General features: G+C 39.3%; 1 protein-coding gene across 1 annotated transcript in view; it reads right to left on the bottom strand.

Annotated features, from left to right (window-relative positions):
• ASZ1 (ankyrin repeat, SAM and basic leucine zipper domain containing 1) overlaps positions 1-26272 on the bottom strand; it is a gene marked incomplete at both ends in the record, with an annotated part of 39424 nt that extends 13152 nt beyond the window's left edge. The window contains 9 exons of the mRNA XM_082043073.1: positions 208-264; positions 649-724; positions 4090-4202; positions 6627-6761; positions 7025-7136; positions 15694-15805; positions 18886-19008; positions 24460-24556; positions 26168-26272. Coding sequence (XP_081899199.1) covers positions 208-264; positions 649-724; positions 4090-4202; positions 6627-6761; positions 7025-7136; positions 15694-15805; positions 18886-19008; positions 24460-24556; positions 26168-26272 — 930 coding nt within the window. The remainder of the gene's footprint in view (positions 1-207; positions 265-648; positions 725-4089; positions 4203-6626; positions 6762-7024; positions 7137-15693; positions 15806-18885; positions 19009-24459; positions 24557-26167) is intronic.
• Positions 26273-26965: the final 693 nt, after the last annotated feature.

Raw genomic sequence — 26965 nt, 5'->3', positions numbered from 1 at the left:
CAACTCAGAATTCAAGGCTGATCTGTGGGATTACATACTTTAGAAAAGGTCTGTCTATATTCACATTAAAATTCAAGAAGTTGCAGAAGATTCTGAAAACAGATCTTAAAAAGAAGTTCTTACAAGGTTAGACATTTAAAGACAAGACATTAAAAACATTTAAGAAAGATGAGAAAACTAAATTAAGTTGCAAAGTAGTAAACTGACCTCTGTTAACTCATCTTTTTGCATGTTCAGAAGTTGTCTTAAGGTTATAGCTCTTTCCTGTATAAAACAAAGGATTTTCTGCCATCAAGAAGAACTCCAGAAGACACTTTTCACTGATTTTTTTTTCACTTATGTTTTACTTCAGTTTTCAGAAACAAAATCCACTAAATGCCACCATTATCGAAGCAATGAAAGATTTCTCCAGTTTAGAAACATTCTATGTTGTAACTAATGCACATAATCAAAATTAAGTAATCCAATCCAGTCCATTGCAGTTTAACATAACACTTTACATACAAACTTCTGTTTAATAAATTTATTTGACTTAATTTAAAACATTTATGTGAATTTAAATACTAATAGACATAGAACTTATTATGCTGTAGGTGCATTTTGATTTCATAAATTACTTTACAGATAGCAGATACATCACAAACTTACCTTCAATAATCTTATTATGTGTTCTAGACCAAGACCATGTAAAAACACGTCTATGTCATCTAAAGGTGAATAGGAACTGTAAATATAATTAATGAGATTTGAGATGAATACATTGGAAATTTAAAAGAGACATCCAGGAAAAAATACTATAGAAAAGCTCTCCAGACAAACCACTGAGGAGCCACCTAAAGTTGTACACACCTACTGATGACAGTAGTATATCATGAGCATCAAGCATTATGGGGTACAATTTAATCTATCAAAATTTTATAAATGACTTTTCAGTTTAATGAGTTGAATTGAGCCTAAAGGGAATTATTTTCATAAATAAATGCTGTTATAAGCAGTAAAATGTTCCAACTGAACCTTAAAGTTGAATCACAGAAGTTTGAAAAATTTGGAAGTGGGGTTAAGGAAGACAACTATGTATTCTTATCAGATAACACTAATTTAAACTGCATTCAGCCCACAACTGTTAATCTTCCTGTTCTGTTTATATCAAAAAAAGGTTACCAAGAAAACAGGAATGTCTATAATTAAAGATGGTGGAAATTAGCCTGGGAAGAACTTTGTTGTCAGAAGACTTCTGTTCAGAAGGTAGACTGAACAAATAGTATAACCCACCGTAGGTTTAGAGTTTAACATTTGCAAACAAAGATAAAATATTAATTTTGATTCTCCGAAAGATATAAAAATACAAGGGAAAAAAAAATCTAAACAGCTTTCAACAGTCAGATGAACAACTGTAATTAACAGAATTAAACCAAAAAGTAAATCATATGAAATGCAGACAGGACTATTGCACTTGCTACAGTGAACATTTCACCAAAGCCTTGAGTTGAGATAGTTTGCTCTGTCTTATTGTAGGCCCTGAAATGAAGCTTTGCCCCCTTTTCACATGAAAGACTTAAAGAGCTCCTATTAAAATTAAGAGAAAAGGGAGAAAAAAAAAAAAAGAGAAGGAGGGGAAAAAGAGAGAAGGAGGGGAAAAAGAGAGAAGGAGGGGAAAAAGAGAGAAGGAGGGGAAAAAGAGAGAAGGAGGGGAAAAAGAGAGAAGGAGGGGAAAAAGAGAGAAGGAGGGGAAAAAGAGAGAAGGAGGGGAAAAAGAGAGAAGGAGGGGAAAAAGAGAGAAGGAGGGGAAAAAGAGAGAAGGAGGGGAAAAAGAGAGAAGGAGGGGAAAAAGAGAGAAGGAGGGGAAAAAGAGAGAAGGAGGGGAAAAAGAGAGAAGGAGGGGAAAAAGAGAGAAGGAGGGGAAAAAGAGAGAAGGAGGGGAAAAAGAGAGAAGGAGGGGAAAAAGAGAGAAGGAGGGGAAAAAGAGAGAAGGAGGGGAAAAAGAGAGAAGGAGGGGAAAAAGAGAGAAGGAGGGGAAAAAGAGAGAAGGAGGGGAAAAAGAGAGAAGGAGGGGAAAAAGAGAGAAGGAGGGGAAAAAGAGAGAAGGAGGGGAAAAAGAGAGAAGGAGGGGAAAAAGAGAGAAGGAGGGGAAAAAGAGAGAAGGAGGGGAAAAAGAGAGAAGGAGGGGAAAAAGAGAGAAGGAGGGGAAAAAGAGAGAAGGAGGGGAAAAAAGGAGAAGGAGGGGAAAAAAGGAGAAGGAGGGGAAAAAAGGAGAAGGAGGGGAAAAAAGGAGAAGGAGGGGAAAAAAGGAGAAGGAGGGGAAAAAAGGAGAAGGAGGGGAAAAAAGGAGAAGGAGGGGAAAAAAGGAGAAGGAGGGGAAAAAAGGAGAAGGAGGGGAAAAAAGGAGAAGGAGGGGAAAAAAGGAGAAGGAGGGGAAAAAAGGAGAAGGAGGGGAAAAAAGGAGAAGGAGGGGAAAAAAGGAGAAGGAGGGGAAAAGCAGCAAGCACAGCCCCCTCCCGCAAACAAAACCAAACCCCAAAGAAACCTCTCTGAAAATTATTCTGAATACATAAGAAAATATTCCCAGTTTGCACATTGAGAATCTTGCATTTCAAGATTTCTGAAGGTACAACCAAGGCCCTTCAAGTGGCATTCAAACTGACTAGTTTGCAAAGGTTTTAGGAGCCCTTGGGTAACTCATGACTTTTGTTTCTGCTAATAGTGCAAGGAAAGGACTTATTTTCCCAGATCAAAGAAAGGGCCATTCAGCATCTAGACCAGGGGTGTCAAACTCCTAAATGTAGGAGCAGTTACATTTATACAGGCTTAAAATTACATTTGGCCTTTTGAAGGCAACTGCAAGGCTCATGTGGGCCCCGGTGAAAGTGAGTTTGACACCCCTGATCTAGACAATAACTTGAAAGCTCCTGAACCAGAGAAGGACCTAATCCAGGAGCTGAAGAAGGCATATTCCTGACAGGTATGTGCATCTCCTTCTCTAGCCCAGGGCTCTGGAGCCAGGACAATTGTCTAATTAGGATGGCAGACAGGAAGGACTGAAGCTACACTCACTACCTAAGGATGACAAAAGATGACAACAGCAAGGATGACAAGTTATACTGATTGACCCTGCATGGTGGGGCACAACTGATGGGCACAACTGATGATGCATTAGGAGCAAATGAGAGAACAGCGACTTAAGAGGACAACTGGCAATGCCTGTGATGAACACTGTGCAGGCAAATGGTGGGAAGGAGATATCCAGCTCAAGGAACTGTGATGGAGTAAACACAGGTATCACTGTACATCTCGACTATCACTAGATGGAAAAAAACCCACAACTCACTACGGGGTGGTTATGTGTGTATGTGGAAACAGATAAGACATATTTGCAAGAGCAGGCGTTTAACAGCCAGACATCTGATACACTCCAGGGGACTGTTTCCTGAAACAAAGAGTTCTACTAATTACCATAGATGCTCAAAGTTATGAAACATCAGAACTAGCTATCGTTAACATAAAAATCCTTGAGGGATTTGTCCCAGATTTGTCCTTCTGGGACAAAGCCATATCAGAGATCTTTGAAGTTGCTGAATCAGGGGCTGATTTCAGTCATAGGACACCTGCAAGATTGAGGGTCAGGGGCACACTATGCAAAAGCTTCTACAGCTTAACTAGTGTTCATACTTAATGTTGACTCTCAGATACGCAGAAAAAAAGAAAGTGACATAGCCCTTCTTTGTGTCGTGAAGCTGAAAACAGGCATTCACTGAAAACATAAAACATTTAACATCAGATGAAGACAACCACACAACAAGGAGTATCCAAGAAGGGAGCATACAAACCTAACAGAGCTGAAATGTACTGAAGTGACACTGTACTTTACACCAAGTTATAGGAAGGAAAGATCTAGGGCATGCTCTTTGTTTATAATGCAAAGGAACTCGGAAATCTTGAGAAATTAATAGTTCATTAATATACTTACTGTAGACTCTTGGCAGCACTCCAAACAATACACGATATCTATCAGTGCAACTTAATCATTGATATTAATAAATACAATCTCTTAGGAATGTTTATAAGCTAAAATTACAGTATGACTGCATTTACCCATCTCCGTGGTCAGAGGCAGCTGTCAGAAATTTGTAGATAGCCTCTTGCTTAATCGTTTCATGGCATCCCCCTTGCAAGTGATTTGCAGCCAAAGAGAGTAAACTATAAATCTGGAAGAGCAAAAATGAATTCATTATTGTTCAAAATCAAAATGCATAAAGAAAGACACAGGAGTCAGACTACAAAGAGTTCTATCATAAATGACTACTTACAGGGAACATGAAACATCTGTCACTTCTTCTCTAAAGCATGCAACTATGATGGGGAGTTAAGACTAAGCCCACAGAGTTTATTACGAGTATTTCTGAATTAACTGAATTCCAGCACAACAATGAACTGATGCAGAGCAAAACAGTACATATAATGTAGCCTAGCATTTGTCATTACAGAAACAGGAATACACCAACATACTCAATTTTGTGGTTCATAGACAACAGTTCTACATACACAAGGGAATAAGTTGTCTAAAGAGCACAAGGTGTATGACTATTTTAATATCTCCATTTCCAGTGCATATATGGATCCAACATTCAGCAATTTACAACTGACAATCTAAGTTAACTATATCAGTCAGACAGGGATTCTTACAACTGATTAAAGAAGTAAGATTTCTGCCAGACATCACTATGCATCAGTGATGGATTCCAGAAACTGAATTGCCCCTGAGTTTTGAGATAGTTACTAGAAAATCCAGCAAAACAAGTAGAACCTCAGTAAACCTAAAGGAATGGTGAAACCACTTTCCTGAAATTGAAGTGACTAGCTGGTTTTATATACACATATACATACATGCATGTGTGGTGGGTTGGTCCTGGCTGGCAAATAAGACCCCACCCAGTTACTCACTCACTCTACCCCAGCAGGTTGGGGGAGAACCAGAAGGGTAAAATCACGGATTAAGATACATACAGTTCAATAAATGAAGGGGAAAAAAACCCCAAAACCTTAAGTGATGCAAAAGAGGCAATGGCTCACCGCCTCCCACCAGCAGACCAATGCCCAGCCAGTCTGCAAGCAACAGCTACTTCGGAAAAACTCCCTCGATGATTTCATTGCTGAGCATGATGTTTTACAGTATGGAATATCCCTTGGGTCAGCTGGGGTCAGCCGTCCTGGCTGTGCCCCCTCCCAGCCCTTTGCTCACCCCCAGCCCACTCGCCAGAGGTGAGGGGCAGAGTAGGAAACAGAGAAGGCCATGCCACTGCACAAGCACTGCTCAGCAACAGCTAAAGTACTGCCATGTTGTCAGCACTGTTTTGGTCCCAAATCTGAAACACAGCACCGTAAGGGCTGTTTGGAACAAAAATAACTCCATCCCAGCCAAACCCAGTACAACATGTAAGAAAAATATCTCCCTTTCCAGATACAGTTTCTGCAGACGTAGTCTATACAACTTGTCATACAGACTGAAGAGCAGACCACCAAGACTGTCAAGAGCCTGAAGAGCAGACCCCCAAGCTGGAGAAAGCTCATGATCATTAAATATCTCGATATCATCTGCAAGACTTTGAAATAACTGTGTGAAAGTTACCGCTTCACAGGCCAAGAGGCAAGACCCACCCTCTCAAGTGTGGGGAACCTGTATTCCCTCCATGTCAGACAAAGTTGTGTTATAAGATTATATGGTTGAATAAGTCATTTATCAAAGGCAAAAAGCATTTGTAGCTCCTTTCAGTAACCTGAGCTAACAGATCACTGAGCCTCAGACACTGATCTTGCCAGCCCACACTGACAGCTTTGTGCATAGTTATCATTTTTGCTCCTGCCTAGCCCTGGAGTCTGGCAGGGAAAAAAAAAAGAAAGAAAGAAAAAGAAGCTCTAAAGTGAACTACAATTCACATACATTTTTGAAGAGCCACTGCAAAAAGCCACATTGTTGATAGGAGCAACTGAAAGCAAAATACACAGAAATCTGGTCTGATCGATCTAGCATGCATCATGTGGTAACCAGTGGTAAACAGATTTAGGAGTATATATGTTGACTTCAGCAGTTCTCTCCTTACATTGACAATTAGTGGCTGCTCTTCCAATGATCTGATGTCCAGTTCACACTATTTTACACCTTCTTCCCTCCCAACAATGGATTTTCAAGATGGTTGGTACCAACTCCCCCCTCATTTTAGCTTTAGCCTTTTCACTTCCAAATTCAATCAGAAACTATACACTGCAAATTAGTTTGATACCCACATTCTCTCACACACTTTGTCAGACAGGTAAAAACCAACACATAATTTTTCTGCTTCTCATATCAACATTAGTAACATAAACTATCCCTTGTTCTGTGTTCTAAGTCTGAAGTCAAGGATTCTTAAGAAAAAAAAAAATCAACATTCTCAAAAACTTTATAGTACTTAGAACCCTGTGGAAAGTTGGGATGTAACAGAAAATAGTCTATATAGATGTAATAGCACAAGTATTCAAGTAGCTGCTATAATTTAGTTATTAAAGTAACATTTCTACAGAAAGTTATATAATTAGTGAACAAATTTTTGAAGAAAACCACAGAATTTACATTTCCAAGAGAAAAGAAATACCTCTGAATGTTTATTGATTTTTGCTAGCTCTGCTGCTGTTTTCTCATCCTTAGTCTGCAGATTTTTGTCAGCTCCCAGCTCGAGCAACTTAAAAATGACGCTTTTATGTCCACACTGTGCTGCCCATATTAATGCCTGCAAAGAACAACTTCACTTTACCAAGTCTAGATACGGAGCAAAAAAGAAGAGAGGTTCAATCAATAATGGAAGATGCACATGTTCTTATATGGCAGAATCTGGAGACAAAGACATGTAAGGCAAAATAATCGCAAAGCGGTGTTAAAACAGAATATACCAATGAGTATTTCTGAGGAAGCTCTACTTCGAAACAAGTTTGTGTGTTCTTGCTTTTGAAAATTTGTATCACCAATTACAACACACAGAAGTAAATCACTTACTGAATACCCATTTTCATCTTGGGCATTTATGTGTGATCCATGAGCAACAAGAAAAGCAACAACCTGAGGGTATCCTTTCCTAGCTGCGTACATCAGTGGAGTCATTTGTTTCCTGAAAGAAAAGTGGATGAGTGAAAAAAATATTTCAAGATATCAAAACCCAATGGCATTATCAAGTAGAGCACCTCAATTCTGTAAAGATTCTCTGTTCCATAGAAGAACTGAGCAGAGGATGAAACCCCAAGACACCATATTCACACTTCAGCACAGGGTCAACGTAACAGAACATACCGATTCCGTAACTCATTTACATCCAGTTAGCAATTTTTAAATATTTTAAGAGCTGGCATTCATTTCCTGATTTAAATGAAGTCAAGAAGTCAATTGTTGTCCTTCACAAGAAAGAAACTTGGAGGAAACTAAACCAGTCTCTTCCAGGAGTTTAGAATATAGACTGACAATACTTCAGAGAAAACCCAAACAATAACAACAGCAAACAAATAAGCCCACAATCCTTTGTCACTTCCAAATTCAAGTAGAGCATTAAAAAAATAACCTTAACATGTCCCAGCTATCAAACATGGTGGCTTGGTGAATAAACCACTTCTGTTTTGGTTCTGAACTACACAAAACCATTTTTTTAAAGGCCACCCCTCCTGTTGCTACCACAGACCCAGCAGCAAGCCCATCATTTAGCACATGGACCAGCTTAATGAGAAGGGAATGGGCATAACTGCAGATTGTAGTTTTTGTCCTACTAAAAGCAGAGAATACCAGCATATCACCAATTTTTCCCCTTAGAAAAAAAAAAAAATTGTCAGGGACTTTCATTTTTTATTTCAAAAACTATTTTTAAAAGACACAGCTTAAGTGACATATCCTATACGCAGTTTAATTTAAATCCCAAGTTATGAAAAGAAATATGCAGTTTTGTGGCGGGCAAGTTGTAAATCACAACCAAGTATTTAAGAGGGCTAATATTAAGAACAACAACTACGTACACGCTTGCAAAACCCTCTCTGGTAAAAACAATGTAAGTAAAAGAATGACAGGTCACATAAGCCTTGCCGGATGCACAGGTGCAATGCAACAGCACAGGGTGCACACAGATTTACAATATCCAACCCCCCCGCCCAGTATGCCTGAGAGCAATCTTCAGAGAATTACATACAAATACCATACTTAAAATCTTAACTTTTAAAATACTAAAACTAAATACATATCAAAATATTTCCGCCCTTTATCCCGTTATTGCTTTCTCTTCCTAGAAGTGTATGTGTTGATGCTTTCTCTCCTATGTGTAAGACTGTTTCTTACAGTTGCTGAAGAAGCAAATGCTTATAGACACCACCTTTCCCATTATGTTTCCTTTATTTTAATATGCCAAAACCATGATGACAACAGTCTATTGATATTATGCTTCTATTGAGATGCTTATAAGATGAAGCCATTGTGAATTGCTCTGAAGGTTTTGAAAGAATAAAAAAAATACTGCTCAAAAGTTTCTGTCAGAAAAGCATGTTTCCAGATGCCAACACTTATTCTTCAGTGAAATAGGATTGCAGAATTAAAAAAAAATGCAGTATTGGAAGACAAAGATGTGGAGTTCCTGGTTGCTATGAAGAAACCAGACTAAAGCTAAAATATTTTACTAGGAATGTTCAATTATAATTTACTCTATCTTAAAATGAAACATTTTTTTCCTGAAAAACCTACCATGTATTGCTTTTTATGTACAGCTCTGTGTCAAAAATCTGCTCTCAAAAGATTATTTTATCTCCTCAGGATGTGAGGGGAGGATCATTCTTTGCAGTATTGTGTTTCTTAGTAAGTTCAATACCGACCACTAGAGGGACCCCAAAAAGCATATGAAATCAGGGCAACAACTCACTGGCATTAAAGCCCCTGAAAAAGTTTCTCCATTTTTAAGTAAAGCCCAATAAACATGATGTTAAAATTAAGAAGGTCCACTAACATGAATATGCAATTAGTACTTCTAGTATTCCATTTTAATGTTCGAGTTTAATTTCAAAGGCTACAAGCTGTTTCAGGATAGAAACATATATAGTGCTGCATAAATTTGAAACTGTGTTTACGCACCACTATATATGAGGAGGTACTGTTTAATGTCTTGGACACAAGCTGCACAGGCACCACCTCAGAATGCAAGGTCCATTTACATGTATGTCCACAAGAGGGAGGTCAGAGCATTAGGGAAAACAAATCTCATTTTTCTAACCCTGCAAAGAACCCCCATAAATACAACAACAAGCTACAAGGTGCCAATTCCACGGTTTCTTGCTAAAGTTGGAAAGAAATTAAATGTATTGGTACATCTTACTGGGATCTAAAAATGTACATAGAAGGCGCAGCGATAACCATCCAGATAAAAGATCTGAAGAATTGTTTCGACATCGAGGAACTGTGAAGACATCTGCACTTCAGCAATCTGGCTTGCAGGTGACGTTCTTGTCCAAACACCTGCAAAGTCCTTTTGTACAGCACAACCTGCCACACGACCTGTGCCTATATTGAACACAATACTTCCAGTGATAATAAATAAACAAAAATCTTAAAAGGCATATAAGCAAGTCATTGATTAAGCATGATGTCTGTTCCAACTATGTTTGCTTCCAGCTATGCAGCACCTAAATAAAAAGCAAGGAATTCTTCCCTGGATTAATGCAAATGGAAGGGTTTTTTTTGCTTTGTTTTTATTTTTAGGTCTCTCTGCTTTTATGTTAAAGTTGGAGAAAAAGACAAAACCAAAAGGTCTTTCAGTTTTCAGGGCCATCCAAAATTTTGAGGCACCTACACAAAGACACAACCAGAGGTTCTTACAGGCTCACTTCACCTTCATTCTGTCAAAAAAAAATGGGGGAAAAGATAATCACAATAGCAAGCTGAACAGAACAGCCCTATAAGCAACCACTTGGAGCCTCCTAGCCTGGTAACCCTGTGCCGTGATAAAACCAGGTGATGCAGTGGTAGCTACCTATCTCACTGAACAGTGTCCTGAGTACTGTCTGTTACTACTCACCTGAACCTGTGGTGCAGAACTCACCACATCTAACAAACACACGTTCTTATGTCTGGGAGCACACTCAAGCAAAACAAAGTTCATCTTCCTGGAAAATTTCAGAAGGGGGAGAAGAGGAAGAGAAGATGCCTCCCATCTAAACATAGGTTTCCTGCCATCAAGGGATTATATATATACACACACATATATACACACACACATATATATACACACTTATACATACATACTGAATTTTATATATATATATATATATATATGTATTTCAGGCTGGTGATTTTGAGAAGTATAAGGTGTACGTAAAGTCTCATAACTGGATATATGTTTATTAAGTAGACCAGTGTATCACTAACATTAGAAAAAAATACAGCAGGTAGAAAACAATTTAACCTTATTACTTTAGTCACAATCTTTTCTTATTGAGATCCCAAAGGGAATGATGCTACAAGACACTAATATTTTAGTCTATCGATCCGCAGACTGAACACAGCTTCAGATAACCAGGAGGCATCTTCAGAAGCTTTTGGAGCCAGATTCACTATAGCAGTGCTGTACATTAAGCTTGGAACTGAGAAATGAAGCAGTTAACAGCGTGTCCACAGCAACAGAAGGATAGCTACTTGCCCGTTTTCTGGTTTATTGAAGCTTTAAGCTATGAGGTGGGAAATCTTATACAATAAATAGTATTGAAAGAACATACTTTAGAGCACTGTGAGCTGCAAGATTCTTTTTCCAGGCACTGTCTGCTTGAGCAAGGTAGGAGAGTACTCGACATTATTGAAGCAGAACAGGTTAGGAGAACAGAACATACAACTCTAGTAAGAAGGCTGGGCTGGAAAAGGTGACAGCTTAGTTTCAGGAGCCCTAGTTTTAAGCTTCATTTCAGATTGCCAGTTCTTGCACCTTTCTGCTTCTGAATTCTGTATACATGTTTGTTTTAAAATTAAAAAGGGCATCTGTTTAAGTTCTATAGCACACAAAGGTGGGAAGGTAGACAGCTACAAAGTTATCTTCACATGACCGGAAAAATGCAAAGGATGTGATTATAAAACGAATTAGTGTAAAAGTTACCAACAGGGATGGCAGAACTCTGCTATGACATTCCCAATTATCCTCCCCTGTCTTCCCACATCCTCACTCCATCAAATTTTTACAGGCAAGCTGGTTCAGCTGAAGACATGGACACTCTGACATAACGCAGAAAAAGAAATGAGTTATCCACAGAATCAGAAACTTCTCAGACCTTTTTCAACTTTACTTTCAAAGTGAGGGTAAAGTCTCCAGTCAAGAAATTTAGCACATACTCCATCTTTCTAATGAAAGAGCAATTCTCTGTCATGTAAAAAAATCAATCCAATTCTATGCAAATAACCCATGAACAGGGTAAGCTAGTGGCAATGACAGGAAGTTTAATACATGATGCAATGTTGCTAATATAATGCTAATGGATTTCAGTGCAGGTTTTGTTTCTGTTTTACACAAAGCCTGCTCAGGTGACATTCCAATACACTACTGTACATAGTCAGAATGCCTGCGTTAAAAATACACCTGATGTTGCTGCTGCCTGTGAGTGTTTCTCACTTGTGCCTAGAAAGAGTGATCAACAGCTGAAAGCCTGTTGGTACCACTGTACAGTGAATAGTAGCTGTGAAAAAGTACAATCATCTATTTCAGTGTCTAAACTCCTTCCCACTACCAGAAGATCAAATGAATGAGCCTCAACACTTACATTTAAAAGCCACTCTTCCAAACTCACCAAATTCACACATTTACCATGCTTTTGACTTCCCCCTAACTTGGATAAGAGGAGGGAAGAGATATATGGATATATCCCAGATGAAAACGGTACTTCGGTAAATGTAATTTCACATCTGATTTTGTGCATTTAGTCCTGCTGTCCTGATGTTTTTCAACATAAGTCGTCTTTCTGTCCTGAGTTCACAGTGCTCTGAAAAGCCTGAAGTTTAATATGGCGTAACATCACTAGGTATTTTTTGCTCTGAAGTGGATCAAAAATCTTGACTCAACCAGTATTAAATTCATTGATTTTCTTGCCCTGGCCATAAAATGCATTGTAATGCATTCACCTTCTGTGGGCTATTTGCCTTTTTACCTGTTTACCTGATAGGTACTCTTTGTCATTTGGCATGGTTAACTATCACACAATGATAATGCCAAGGTCTTTGAAATTATTATGTGGCAGTGCTGACTTACTATCTTATCGGTGGCAATGCATATCTTGCTAAAATTGACGCATTACACAATTGATTTATTCTGACTACGTAACCTGAAGACAGAGCTACCTCATGAATTGGGCAATACTGTGATAAAAATTCCCCCCTCCATTATCATCTTCTCAAGAGGGCAAAATAGACTAAACTTTCATGATGAAACCATTTTTGATACTCTTCAAAATTTTGAGACTCTCCAAATGTCATCCTAAGTTAACATACATAGGCAACTTAATACCAGACCTGAACAGTGATTTTATTTTCTTGCATATGCGTTCATGTACATGACAGTGTGCTTCATTCTCACCTTTTAATATGTATAATGACAAAAGACAGACAAAGGTCTAGTTCTTGTAATACTCACCCTAAGAAAAAAAATATTGAAGGCTTTCTAAAGACTTTTTTTTAAACATACACAAAATTCATAACCATTTTAGAGTGGAAACACTGAAGGCTCAGTCATTGACCGGGACTAAATTGTGCTAGAAATTTTAAGAGGTAAAAAAAGCCACACAAACAAAATCAAACCTGCACATATTCCATACAGAACAAGAGACAAAGAGCTTATGTTAAAATAAAGGAGGTTTCAGATATTCACCTGCCTGTACCACCTTCTAACAAAGAGTTATTGGCATGAAACAGCAACTAAACACATTCTCCTTACTGGCAAAGCCATTACGTTTCTTTTACTCTGCCTAAACAAGAACTTGCAGGTTGTCATCACTAAAATCCATATTTACTAAACAACCTATAAGACATGTAATCCTAGCAGTGGTAGTTTTTGGTTCATTATGCCTTTTCCTTCTGTCTATAATGAAATCACAGCTTAACATTAACAAAACCTTTAAGAAAGCACTGCAAGTTAAAAGAGTTTTTTTTAAAAAAGACTGCTTAAATATTTCCAGGCCTTATAAAAGGATAAAGTATGTAATGTACATTTTCAAGCAAAAGAGAAGTGAACGATGCAAGATAAGCAGAACAAATTTTCTCAAGGTAGCATTCACTTAAATGAAACACTCAGGCTATAGTAGCTCTACAAAGACTATCCAGAGCAGGTCTTAAAATGCCTTCTTGTTTCACCCAGCCATTGCCTTACTTCTTGTTCATCTTTCAAAACTCTTCAGTTAGCTTTGACACACTACATTTGCGTTAACAAAACTGTTTTTACAGCCATCAGTATTCAGTTCCCAATTTTGTTTTAGCAAAAATATCAGAAGTTACTCTACTGAATACTCTATCCTCAGTACTCTATCCTATTGCAAAGAAACCAACCTACAGACTCCTAAACCCATCTTCTTTCTTAGACTGCATTTCAAAAATCAGTTTATTTTTCCTTAGTCCTTCCTTGCTCCATGCACACTTCATACTAAATAAATAAAAACTTCAACTAAAACACATAAATAAGTAATTTGCAAGTTTCTGTGTATCACCTCCAGATGACATGAAATAAAAAAGCCCACTGGCTGTTCTGACAGCCCAACAGAGAAAGGTAAATACCAAACTTGACCTTATATCAAAGTTAAGAATTCTACTTTGCATTCACACACATGCCAATTGTTGGCAGACAAAAGGGAAGTGCTGAGACAGCCAAATAATGTGAAGCTTACTTCTTAACACCTGTGGTAAACTGAACACACAGGAAGTACTCTTAAAATAATCTCAACTCACTGACAGTTCTGATGCCCCCCCACGAAACATCCTGCTCGCTCTAATGAAACTGGTGAAGTGGGACTGCCGTGCCACACAGAGGGTCTGTTTTGATCCCTTATATCCACAGAACGTGGTCTGATGTCCTTCAGCCCCATTTCAGAACACAGTGGAAGAAGCCCACGAGAAGTAGCAGCTGCTGCCCGAGCAGTTCTAGTGATAGAGTGGCATGCACTGATGTCAAATACTGGAAAGCAAAAAAGGCAGCATGAAGATTTTTGAAAAATCCAGACCTTGTCATCTAACTTCTACTTTTGTGTGTAACAAATATGACATTTCTGATTCTCATTTATCTTTTAATTTGAGAAAGATTACTATTGCAAAAGTGAAAAAAAAACCACAACTGGACATTGTATGTGATGGGTGCAAGCATAACTCATATATAGCAAAAGATAGCAAAAAATAGTTGTATATAAAGAACAACTTGTGTAACATAGTCTAAGTGTAAAAATAAAGTTTTGCCCTTAAAATTCCCATCTCTTGTGTCAGAATGAAAACTTTTTTTTTCTCCCCAAAGTTTAGCCAAAGACCTTTCTAAACATAAATCTACAGCTTTGCACTCTGGCTTACTTACATTTTCAAACGCCCAGGACAAAGTTTAATAATACAGAGACTTCCCCCATTTTTAAAAGCAGAATGTTTAACCTAACAACCAGCTACCTGATGGCAATAATATGTAATTATTTCAGAATCTGTAGCTTTCTCTTCTTTCATGAATAATTTTTAGCCTCTCTGAGAAGAATAAATGAATGGCATTCAGATTTGGCACCAAACATTAGTGGCACTTCAGCACAACTATGTTTCCTCCTTGTCTATCAGTACTATGCTCACAGTGAGGTTCAGGGTCCAGAGTAACTTAACTCTACCAATGTGAACCAACAGGCCTCTAATTCTGCTCTTTTTAGAGGGCTACAGTCCACACCACGTATCTCAGGTCATGTGGTGAAACAGCTGCAGCATAAAAAATATGAATTTGAGTTAGTTGAAAAACAAGCAGTTTCAATATGACCCAATCAATACCTTTTTTCCCCAGCAGAGGGAGGACAATTTATCCAGCCCAGAATTTCCTTCTTTTTGATGCAAAACGAAACATTGGATCAGACTATGCAACCAGACATCTCGCAATGCACTGCTGAAGACTGCTGAGATATAAAGTGGTAATTTAAAAACAAGTACCATCTTGCTTCTTGAAAGATTAAATCTCCTTTTAATCTAGTTTATTCCAGATTGCACTTTACAGTTTTCTTTTTCCATAGGAGGCTGTCTGTGAAAGGAACATAGCTGGATACCCACAAAAAGTTCAAAAGACATGAATTTAAATAACAAATTCAGTGACTTAACTTGCGTCCTTATACAGAAGAGGCAAAATGATTTGGGAAAGGCAAAGGATGTATTTCTTGTCCTTATACTGCAGTCTACTTAAGTATTAAGATTAGTTGTTACCTTAAATTTATATCTTGTTCAGCTGAGGAACATGCTTGATTTGATAAAACTGATCATAGTTTTATTTACTCAGATGAACGACTGTACTAGGAGAAATAAATATCTGGACACTAATCTTTCCTTACACAGACAGCAGTGAAGTTGCAGAAAGCTAATGAAGCACATGTCATCTTCACCAACGTCTATGAAGATGTCTCTGTATATTAATATTGAATTTTACAATGTTTTCACAGACATGGGTTTTTTTATACCTGCAAGTAATGTTAGGGTCAGCATTCCTTGATAGAAGAAGTTCTACAGTCTTCAAGATGTCTTCCTCTGAAGCTTGAGCAGTACATGCTGCCATCAGCACAGTGTACTTATCTGTTTTGAAACTTACAGTTAGAGAATTACGTATGTAAAGGTAAATACCATATTAATCCAGAAGTTCCTTTAAAAGCCTTTTCTTTTGCTAGAGTTATTAACTGGGTTGATACTCTTAAGATATTTAGAAAAGGGCAAGAAACTTGTTTTCCTTACAGTGAAAGTCACTAGAATTATCAGGTAAGATAAAGGCATCTGAGAAGATACACAGAAACATGAGAGTGAATGGCAGTAGTGAAGCATCTATTCCTACCAAAGTTTAGGATACTTTTTAGGTACCCCAAAAAAACAGTAGGAGCTTAACTATAGATGCTTGTTTCTCAAATCTCGTTCCACAGCAGCAGATTCACTCCCCGTTCCTCCTCACCTCTCCCCAAAATACAGTCAAGGGAAGAAACAGCTTACAGAAATTTAACTGCAATGGATAAAAAAAAAATGCATGAAATGTATTACAAACACATAGCAACATCAATTTTGAGGAGAACAGAGGCCCATACAATGGACAGTTGAAGTAACAAGGCTCTATTATAGGGCTTAAGGAGAAGGATGTTACTGAACTAGACTATTATGGCACAGTAGTGGGAGGCTGAGGGTTAAAAGTGTTTTCAGATGTGGATTTAAAGAACATCTATACAGTCCATAAAGATTCATCAGGAGGAACCAGCGTTTTTGCTCCAGCTCTGAAGCCAGCTGGGTGTCACATGCCACCTTTGCTCACAAATCAGAACTGTACACCACTGCCGTTTGCCCACAGAACAGGGGAGATCTTCCCTAAGTTCTACAGAGATATGGGAAGCATCATGACTCAAGGACCTTAGTGAGTTAATTGGCCCTAGAGTCAACTATGAGAAAGCCATTTGAGTAACTGCCCACTTTGCTTATTGCACAAACTTGTTCACAGGTTCAAACATGCCTTTAACAATTTGTTTTAACAAATATAATTTCAGCCGTACCTACTTGAGTCCATACCACGAAGTGTTACAGAATATTTTCTAACTTTCTTGTAGAAATTTAAGACTGTGTACATATGAACACCTTTATTCTTCAACTGAGGTCAGAATTTACTGTATTTAAACATGAGAAATTTGTTATGTACTTTAGCCCCATCTGCTCTACTTACTTTGTTTCTCATCACTTCTTGTCCCCCTCCGCTCCAAAGACCTTAGTTTTGCATTAAAATTAATATGTTTTTGTTATATCCCATATTTTAATTTTCAACCACCTCATGTAGAAGTTTTAATGCACATAAATCAGTATGGTAAATGAAAAACTAAGTTTCAGAGAGTCACTCAAACTTCTGAAAAATAGGCAATTAACACTTCATTAATATACTTGATACGCTGACAGATTGTTGCTCAAAATGTTTAACCTGGCTATCAATAACAACATGAAGAGAAAGATGGTAAGACTTTGAACAAAGGCAGTGATAAGCAATGTTAAGCTGGGAAAAATATTTACGAGGAACCTGCAGTTGTATTTGTTTTCAGTATTTCAGGTAGTGACAAGAGAGCGGGGAAATTAGTTTCTGTTGGCCCACCTATAGTTCATACACGTGAGCAAGAGAAGAAGGGGAAGAAATACCTTAGAATTTGAGAAAAAATGTTAGAGATTGCACAGAAAATTAGTTTATATTCGGTCTAGCTGAAAAACCCAGAAGAGTCAGTGAATTTACTCCTCAAAGATGCTCCATTCTGACCCCATCCCATAGTGAACGGCTACATTAGTTTCTTGTTCTTCACAATTATCAAAAAGGATAAAATTAACTAACTACTTAAAAAGAATGACTGAAACGTGACAAAAGCTGATTAATAGCATAGCTGTTGTTAGGATTATAAGCATTAGAGGACAATTAGTATAGGATCACTTATGTGATTGCCTGCTGATGTAAAAAACGCAGCAGGACTGCTGACATTTAGTACCACTTTAGCATGGCATAGCTTTCCTGAACACATGTGGCCTGACCTGAATCAATCACCTGCAAGCCTGTTCCTGGCTGGCCAGTGCTCTGCTGTGCATATGCCCTAGCTACTGTCTCCTACACAAACACGGAAACAAGTCAGGCAAGCACAGCTGGTCACACACTGAAAAAACACCACACGTTTGGCTAACTGGTCAGCCGAAACTGCTGCCCATAGCAGTTTTCACCCCATTTATAGCACTCTACAGCCACAAACAAGGAAAAGGCATGAGCTGTATGCAGCCATAGTTGTAGGCAGCCACATGGAAATTCTCTAAAGTTGGCTACAAGGACAGTAATTGGAAAACATGATTGCTTTTGGTGCAGGCAGTGAACTCTAATCTCATACTCTGATCAGACGCTAAGAAGTTCAAGAAAATATCTAGAGCCCGATTTGTACCATCTGCATTTCAGTCTACTACTATTACAAATATTGGCAAGTTACTGGAAAATAGGATCAATGCTTTCATGTACTTAGTGGTATTGTGTGTTGCATCAGTTTTCTTGAACTTGGATAAATCTTCCAACACAATGAAAGAGAAGAATAACCACAGTTTAAGTGGGAAAAAGTTATTATTAAGTCATAAAAATTGACGGAGGAGCTGACATTACTTAGAAGCTCCACTAAAATCTTGCAGAAGAAGGTCATCTACCAACATACTAGAGAACAGTCTTCACTTATTAAAAAAAAAATTATAATTTTAGAGATACCCACATTAGTTTCAATTAACTGGAAAGTTGTTCTTGTTGTTTGGTATTCTAGCTGGATTTTAACAGGATCAAACAAAGTAACTCTACAACTTTACCCCAGAATTCTTGACCATGTATTTCCAAACACCCTTTTTAAAAAAGTACTTGGGGATTGGGATGTGGGATTGGGAAAGACAGAGTGAGAGTGAAAAAAACACAAGAAAACCCATCAACTGAATGCAGATCAGTTCCAAGAACACATTTTTTACTTTAAAACTACTACTTCTATTTCAAGTGTGAAATGTAGCATAGGCCCCAGCATAGGCCCCAGATGTACTTTGATTTTTTTCCCTATGTATGTAAAAACAGAATAAGTATAGGACAATGTCTGGTACTGAGTGTTACCGGCCAGCATGTTTCATTCACATCTTACCTATTTCAAAACATGCATTAGCACCTCTGTCCAGAAGAAGATGCACTACTGCAAAATCAGCCACACTGGCAGCACACATCAGGGGAGTCCATCCAAACTGAAAGCTACACTCTATGCTTATACCTGTCAAAATTTAAGATACTAAAATCATAAAACTGAACCACAACAAACACACATTTTATAAACATTATTCTCAGTATGTATCTTACAAAGCTTACACACTGTTTGCATTTAGTCCTAGGGAGAGAAGTCTCTTAAACCATTTTCATTTTTTTAATACACCTTTATCTAGAATACCAGAAAACAACTTTTAGAACAGACACTAAAGAAGCTCAGTACTCAATCCAATACCACAGAAAGACTATATTTTAGAAAAAAGTAATAAATTTAGCTAAAACAAATAATTTAAGAAAAGTGCACAGAATCTCTGTTTTCTCCACTTATGTGCAGTACCTTTCCTCAATCAGAATGAAAAATTTTGATCCTTGCCAAGTCAAGTGGACTGCTGCAGAAGCTACTTGCTGACAAGGCTTTTAGATCATATTAACTAGGGTTTACCAGCTTCACAGCTCCTTTTATTCTCCATCTTGCAAGGCAATTAACTAGCAGCTATAAGTTTTGCATTCCGTACTCACAAAATATTATCTCAATAGAAGGAAGATTATGCAAGATTCAGTCACAATCACCAGATCTGTTTGTTATTCTTTATAATAGCCACATCTTCCTTTGTGGTTAGAAGTAAGCTTGCCAGACAGTACTTCCAAATTCACCAAGAACCAAGCATCAGACTGAGATACTCATCTAACAACTTTCAAATAAAATCTCTATGCGTTTTTGCAACAAGAGGAATCATCCTTCCTTCAATATTACTTCTTCTATAAAAGTTTCCATCAGCTGGTTCCATATTAGTACAGCAGTGATTACGCATAATCAAAAATACTTCTTTACAGGAGACAGCTCTGAAAAAAAGACAAAACTGTCCTAAGAAATCTGTGAAATCTGTGACAGTTGAGCTACATGCATTCCTTTTCATGCAAATATGTGTATTTATCTTCCCTGCTCTTGGATTGATTCTTCAACTGGCAAAGATGACTGGAGTTGCAGAAGCGATCAGTAAAGAAGTAACATTCAATGCAAGTCAGGTGTTGAAGCACTCTAATATCTGCAAGCCACAGAATTTGTGATCAAATCTTTTTAGTGATCCATACACACTGTCTTCAGTCCTTAATGTCACAGCACACCAGTCTGTTTGCAGTACACAAAACATTTCATTGAAGCCCATGGCCAGGTTCTACAAAGGGATCCCACAAGTGTCCCTTCAAAGACATATCTGAACTTCCCTGTAGACGAGTCACTTCAAGAATTTAGAAAGTCTGATATCCAGCAGCCCACTGAAGTAACAGTAGTAGGAAAGGAATACCAGAAAGCTGGCACTCTGTCAGCCTTAAAGAAGTCCCTTTTCCTCTTAAGAAGAAAAGCAGTCCACGTAACCAGAGCTCCCATCTAGAGCTTTTTATTTTAACACATATCTGAACAACAGTTACAAAAGATCTACTTGGCAGGCATACAGAGACTCAGGGCAACAAAGATGATTAAGGGAGTGGAGCATCTCCCTTATGAGAAAAGGCTGAGGGAGCTGGGTCTCTTTAGCTTGGAGGAGACTGAGGGGTGACCTCATTAATGTTTATAAATATATAAAGGGTGAGTGTCATGAGGATGGATCCAGGCTCTTCTCGGTGACAACCAATGATAGGACAAGGGGTAATGGGTTCAAACTGGAACATAAGAGGTTCCACTTAAATTTGAGAAGGAACTTCTTCTCAGTGAGGGTAACAGAGCACTGGAATAGGCTGCACAGGGGAGTTGTGGAGTCTCCTACTCTGGAGACATTCAAAAACCGCCTGGATGCCTTCCTGTGTAACCTCATCTAGGTGTTCCTGCTCTGGCAGGGGGATTGGACTAGATGATCTTTCGAGGTCCCTTCCACTCCCTAACATTCTGTGACTTCCTAAAACTCTTCAGAAGGTGTTTTCCTCACTGCTTTCTTTACACATATAGCAAACACTATCTGCCACCATGCTGGTGCTTTTTCTAAGTTCTAGAAGTAGAATTGTCTTTTTGGCAAGGGGATGTCAAAGCTGTGTTACAGCTTGTTTGCCCTGCACCGTCTCTTACCATCTTTGTAGTGCCTGCCTTGAAACACCACACAGTGTGAAAGTCACAATGCAAAACAGCTACAGTCTGCGAAGAAGACAGAGAAAAGAGAATTGAAACTGTAATACTGCTTCTTGGCTGCATGGTTATAGGAGTTCTTGACTGAACTAGAAGTGTCTCCCTTTGGTTAGTACTCAGTCTCCCTCATTACATGAGCTGTTCTTGAACTAAGCAGGTTAGTCTAGCATTTTAAATGGCCCTTAAGAATGCACTGTTGAAGCCCAGAAAAAAAAAAAACAAAACACAACACCCCACAGTGAAAAATCAGGCCAGATTCAACAGCCAAAGAGTGGCACGGCTGCTGCAGCTCCACACTCTCAGGTCCACACAGCATTGATGCTGAGCGTGTATTCCCAGCAGGCACACACACATAGCACCAGGCACACCAGTCAACACAGATGGAGTGCTCATGTGAACACAGACAGCATGAAGGGTCTCATCCTGCTCCCCTCTGGGACAGATGTATCCCCTCCAGCTGCCAGCATCATGGACACGGTGGTCTCTGCCCTCTGGTCCCGCTCCTGTGCACATCCTTTCACTTGCTCCTGCCTCAACAGTCACTGCTACCCAGGCACAAGGGCCCTATGACAGCCCTGGGAGTACCTTCCTCTAAGTTCATAATCTGGGTTCCTGCTCACCCTTGCCCCTCTGCTCCCCTCAGCTTGTACAAACGTGCCTGTGATGTGCTGATGGCTTCCACAACAGGCTCCCCCACCTGCCATTGCCTCTCTGTGTTCTTTCATGGGCATGAGCAGAGAAACTTTTCAGTTACATAACCTCATGAATTATGTCAAAACATAAAACATTCTTACAATCCAGGTTACACACAACTATGATCCTGGTTAACCAGAAATGGGGAGAAATATATTCTGGCCCCAGATGTGCTCTACAGAAGAAACTATATGAAGCATGTGAATAATGGTGAAGCAAAATAACAGCAAAAGAATAAATATGTTCCTTCTGGGTTTACTGCAGTTTCTCTGGTACCTCTTTCAGGTATTTTGTTGACTGTGGCTACCAGTTACAGTAAAAAGGCTGTTTTTAAATAAAAAAATATAACCTCGAATTCAAAAATGTAATGCCTGAAGAACTATGATCAACCTCTACATACTGCTTTTAATGCTAAATAATTCCATGTTGGACACATAAAAATACCTGAGATCTTAAAAGGCTTTAATTTAAGAACAGCTTAGTACTAGAATACATTTACATTCAGATTGAATTTATCTGAGGAAAAAGTTCTAAAATGCTTGATTCTAGAAGATTTCTTTCTAATAGAAGCATTGATTTCTTTTAAGTCGGTCAGCATTTAGTCCTGTGGTTCCACAATATCTTCCAGCTGAGTTAAATCAGAGCTGCTGATGTCTACCACTGCTGGGTCAGCTAAGGTTCTCATGTGACTCAGAGTTCAAGGTCCCAAACTGGCCAAAACATTATTCACACATCCCCCTTCAGTTTACTACTGCTTTAATTCCATAAAGTGGCTCACAAAAGATCAGATGACCTCCAGTACTCACAAAAAGACAGCAGTGAACAGACTGCTGAATGAGAACAGGAAAGAGGATTTGATCGTAGCTACATCTTTTATCAGCCTATACTTGCATTACTTTTTGTAACACATACTTCAGAAACTTTTTCTCAGTATGCTGCCATTTTATAGGACGGGTAAGAGAAGACACTGTCCTCATCCACCTCCTAAAGGAGCTCTGTAAAACTGCCTCAGCACCAAAGATTCCTAAAGCAACGGCTAAGCAAACCAGAAGACAATCTGTTCTTGCTCTGCCTGAAAGAATGGCCCCAACCAACTGTTGCTAGGAAATCCACTTCCAACACAAACCCTGAGTTTGGTAGAATGCTGGTAGCGAGGCTCCTACAAGCTCTACTGAACATACACTAAAAGCAACTTTGGAGGCCAAGATTTAATCTGACTGAGCACCAGTCCTCTGAAGGACAATGTAACCTTTCTCCAGAAACACCTCCCCGTTAGAGAGGCATTGTTTTCCACTGCCCTGCAGGACAGAGGGGTCAAAATATACTGTTAATCATACTTCCAGGAAATGGTAGATTCTCTTGATACTGCCTTGTGCATCTCAGTGGACAGGACACTAGACTGCAGGAATCTTCAGCCTGACCTTACCCTCTTACAGATACTTACTGTCATCTCACAACAGCATAGAACTGCCCAGTATGCAGCAGGCATCAGCACGAAAAGTGAACTATTGCTGTTTGACTGAAATACAAGCCATTAAAAATGGATGGCTGTAACAAGACAATTCAGCAATATGATGCACAGACATCACTAAAAACACTGCCTATAAGAACATACTTTGTCAAAGCAAGACAGCAGATGTATTTCACTCATAATTACACTTCTGTGTTTCAGCCTGTGCAATAGTTTTTACTAAATTTAAAAAGCAAACCATTCCCTCACCGTGGTGAGAAACAGTTGCCTTCTAAAGGGGTAACTATTGTCATTGTTTTAAAATTCAGAAAAACACATTGCTAACTAGGAAACTCATAAGACAGATTTTCCTCAGAAAACAAACTCTTTACTATATTCTGCTTGCTTGCCGAAGCAGAACTTCTTGACAATTATCACTAGGCAGGTCAACTCAGCTATGCAGTTTCTTGATTGCCCTGGATGCTTCAATAAGTGATCCAATCCTTCCAACACTGAATAACAGAAACACATTACAGACAAATACTGAGTAAGAGAACAGGAAGAAAGGCTTTCAGTGTTAAAACAAACTACTTTTTAGTGACAAATGCCACACAAACCCTATTAGGCCTTTCAGAATCACACAATCTTTGTCCAGCTGAAGTTGCCAGGACAGCAGTATTACACAGGGCACATACCAGAAACTTAACAGTGCTGTGAGTGGGAGGAAAAAAAAAAAAACAAAAGGGATTTCCAAACTGGGGGAGCATTAAAATAAAGAAGCCAGACTTTCCTTCCTGACCTCTGCAGCAACCTTCAACACCAAAGTAAGATCACCCACTGAATTCTCATTCTCAATTTAAACCACCTCAACTTCAGCGTTTGTAACCAATATTTTCAGGTTAAAGATGCATTTGAAAACAAAGAAACACCTTATTTCATAGTTCCCATGTTACAGATTTCTCAATTTTTACGGTTCTACAGACTGACAAAACCAATATAAATTAGAAGGGTTTTGTTGGAATACTGCATGCTGAGTCACTGAAAAAGTAATTTTATCTTTAAAATAAAAGTTTATATCCTGTATTGGAAACATTTATTTATTCCTACTAGACACATTACTATGAAATGACAGACTTCAAAGATTACAGCATTCTTGCCAAATTCTATTGAAAATATTCAACTTTATAACTTTTACTCACCAGAATTTAAGAGTTCTTCAATTGATGACACATCACCACGAAACAGAGCCTTCTTTAAAGCTTCCTTCTTGTCCGCCTGCAACATTTGATCCAACTGCTAGATAAGCAAAGAGAAGTCAAAACCTAATAACTGTTTAAAGGTAAAACTACAGCCTGATTTCAGTATAAAAGCACTAATGATCTCTGTAAGGACAACGAGAAGGGGCAAGGTAAGACTTCTCTTCTTCTACCTACATACACCTGCTTAGAGTCTACTGTAAAACATAAGATTTAAAATTAACTTCTCAAAAAGGTTCAATTATCTGAAAACGTAAATATCTTCTTTTTCAACAGACCTGTAATCCTCCTACACCGTTCTCAGGGTTTTTTTAATGGCATCTGATTTCAATTAAGATTCTTTTTCATTTTTGGGCTCTGGAAAAACATTGCAAAACATTTCTGTACCTTTTTTTGTACATTTCACATGTTGCAAAGCATGGCAATAAAAAAATTTATCTATCAGAGATAGTAGCCAGAGCTTGGGGCAACATAGCTCAATGACTCTGGCTTAATACAGTATGAAACCACTCCTGCAAAGGGTAACTGTTCCTCCTAATCCTGTGGTAGCAGAGATGTTTGTGCTGCTGCATCATAAATGATTTGGCTGAAAAATGCCCTGACCAAAAAAACAGTTTATGCATCAGACTGAGTTGCCTGATTCAAAAGCATTACAGATTTGTTCTCTATTAAAGCTGCAGATGCAGCTGAAGATCGCTGCTTGCAATATCTAGATTATACAAAATGCATACACTGATCAGAACTATTCACTAGTTTCCTTACAGACACAAGCAGGTATGGAAAGACAAGTCACATTTCACGATGAGTTTTGAAGTCATAACATGAAAAAGCAGAATTATACAATTTTCCCCAGCACATTGTAGCCTCTCTTTCCAAGCACTTCCATAAAGATTTTAATAAGTGCTTAGTGTCCAGAAAACCAAAAGCAAGAAACAGCCAACATAATGTTCTAGCCCTATTTTTGTTCTACTCAGCCAACAATTTCCAAATAATGCATATCTTTGTATAGAACCTCAATTTAAAGATTGAGGTCCCTGAAAATCTGACTATAACCTTTAACAAGAGTATTGCAAGTATTCAATTACTTCCATTTTCCAGTTCCAGCCATGAGACAAAACAATAGCTAAAAAGCCTTGCAGAATCTCTATCCCACACTGTCAGATGCCCCACACCTATTCGATGCAATAAAATAACTTAAAACTTCATGTTAGCAAGAAACAGCCTCAGAGATCTGAGATATAAAACAGTTTTATAGGCCTTCACTCACTTTCAATTTTTTTCTCATATTGAAATAGGGTCTAGGGTCTGTAACTAGGGAGGATAAAAGTGTTTTAAATAAACATTAAAGTTTTATGTAAGAAAACAACCCCCCAAACTTAGGTTTTACTTAATCTGGATTGAGGGCACACCACCACTACCCTGCTAGGCCATAATGTCAGAGAGGCGTCAGCCGCAGCCCCTCCCGAGGCCGCTTCTCACTTAGCCCCAGGGAGCCCCGCGCCCCTCACTGCGGCCTCAGGCCCGCACCACCTCCGACACTGCCCGCACCACCTCCGACACTGCCCGCACCACCTCCGACACTGCCCGCACCACCTCCGACACTGCCCGCTCCCAGGCCCCAGCTCGAGGGCGCCAACAGACTCGGCCCCACCTGCGGCTCATGCGGCACGACGCCGATATCCCAGCCGTCCTCCTCGCTGTCGTCGTCCTCGTCGCCCCCCGCCACGACGCGACCCGCCCACGTCCCGGCCGCCATGGCGCCCCGCGCCCACGCTCCCGGTCACGTGGCCCGAGCCGCTTTCCCGCGCACAAGCGGCGGGGGCGGTGCTTCGCGCGCGGCTGTAACAGGCGCTCGCGCGCCGGGTGCGTTGAGATCCGCAGGTGGTGGCGGTTGGGGCGGTATGTCCGTCCCTCAGCGCAGCGCAGCTCCGGGCAGCTGCAGGCAGCTGCAGTTTGTGAGGTGATGCCAGCGGCATCCTGGGGTGTATTAGAACGGAGGTGGTTAGCAGGTCCAGAGAGGTTCTCTTGCCCCTCTACTCCGCCCTGGTGAGACCACACCTGGAATATTGTGCCCAGTTCTGGGCCCCTCAGTTCAAGAAGGACAGGGAACTGCTGGAGAGAGTCCAGTGCAGGGCAACAAAGATGATTAAGGGAGTGGAGCATCTCCCTTATGAGGAAAGGCTGAGGGAGCTGGGTCTCTTTAGCTTGGAGGAGACTGAGGGGTGACCTCATTAATGTTTATAAATATGTAAAGGGCAAGTGTCATGAGGATGGAGCCAGGCTTTTCTCAGTGACAACCAATGACAGGACAAGGGGAAATGGACACAAACTGGAACGCAAGAGGTTCCACTTAAATATGAGAAGAAACTTCTTCTCAGTGAGGGTGACAGAACACTGGAACAGGCTGCCCAGGGGGGTTGTGGAGTTTCCTTCTCTGGAGACATTCAAA

This window comes from Streptopelia decaocto (genome assembly GCF_964273445.1).
Source record: "Streptopelia decaocto genome assembly, chromosome: 1".
Taxonomy (NCBI): Eukaryota; Metazoa; Chordata; class Aves; order Columbiformes; family Columbidae; genus Streptopelia; species Streptopelia decaocto.
Note: the sequence above shows the minus strand (reverse complement) of the source record. Positions and strands in the feature narration are given on the sequence as shown.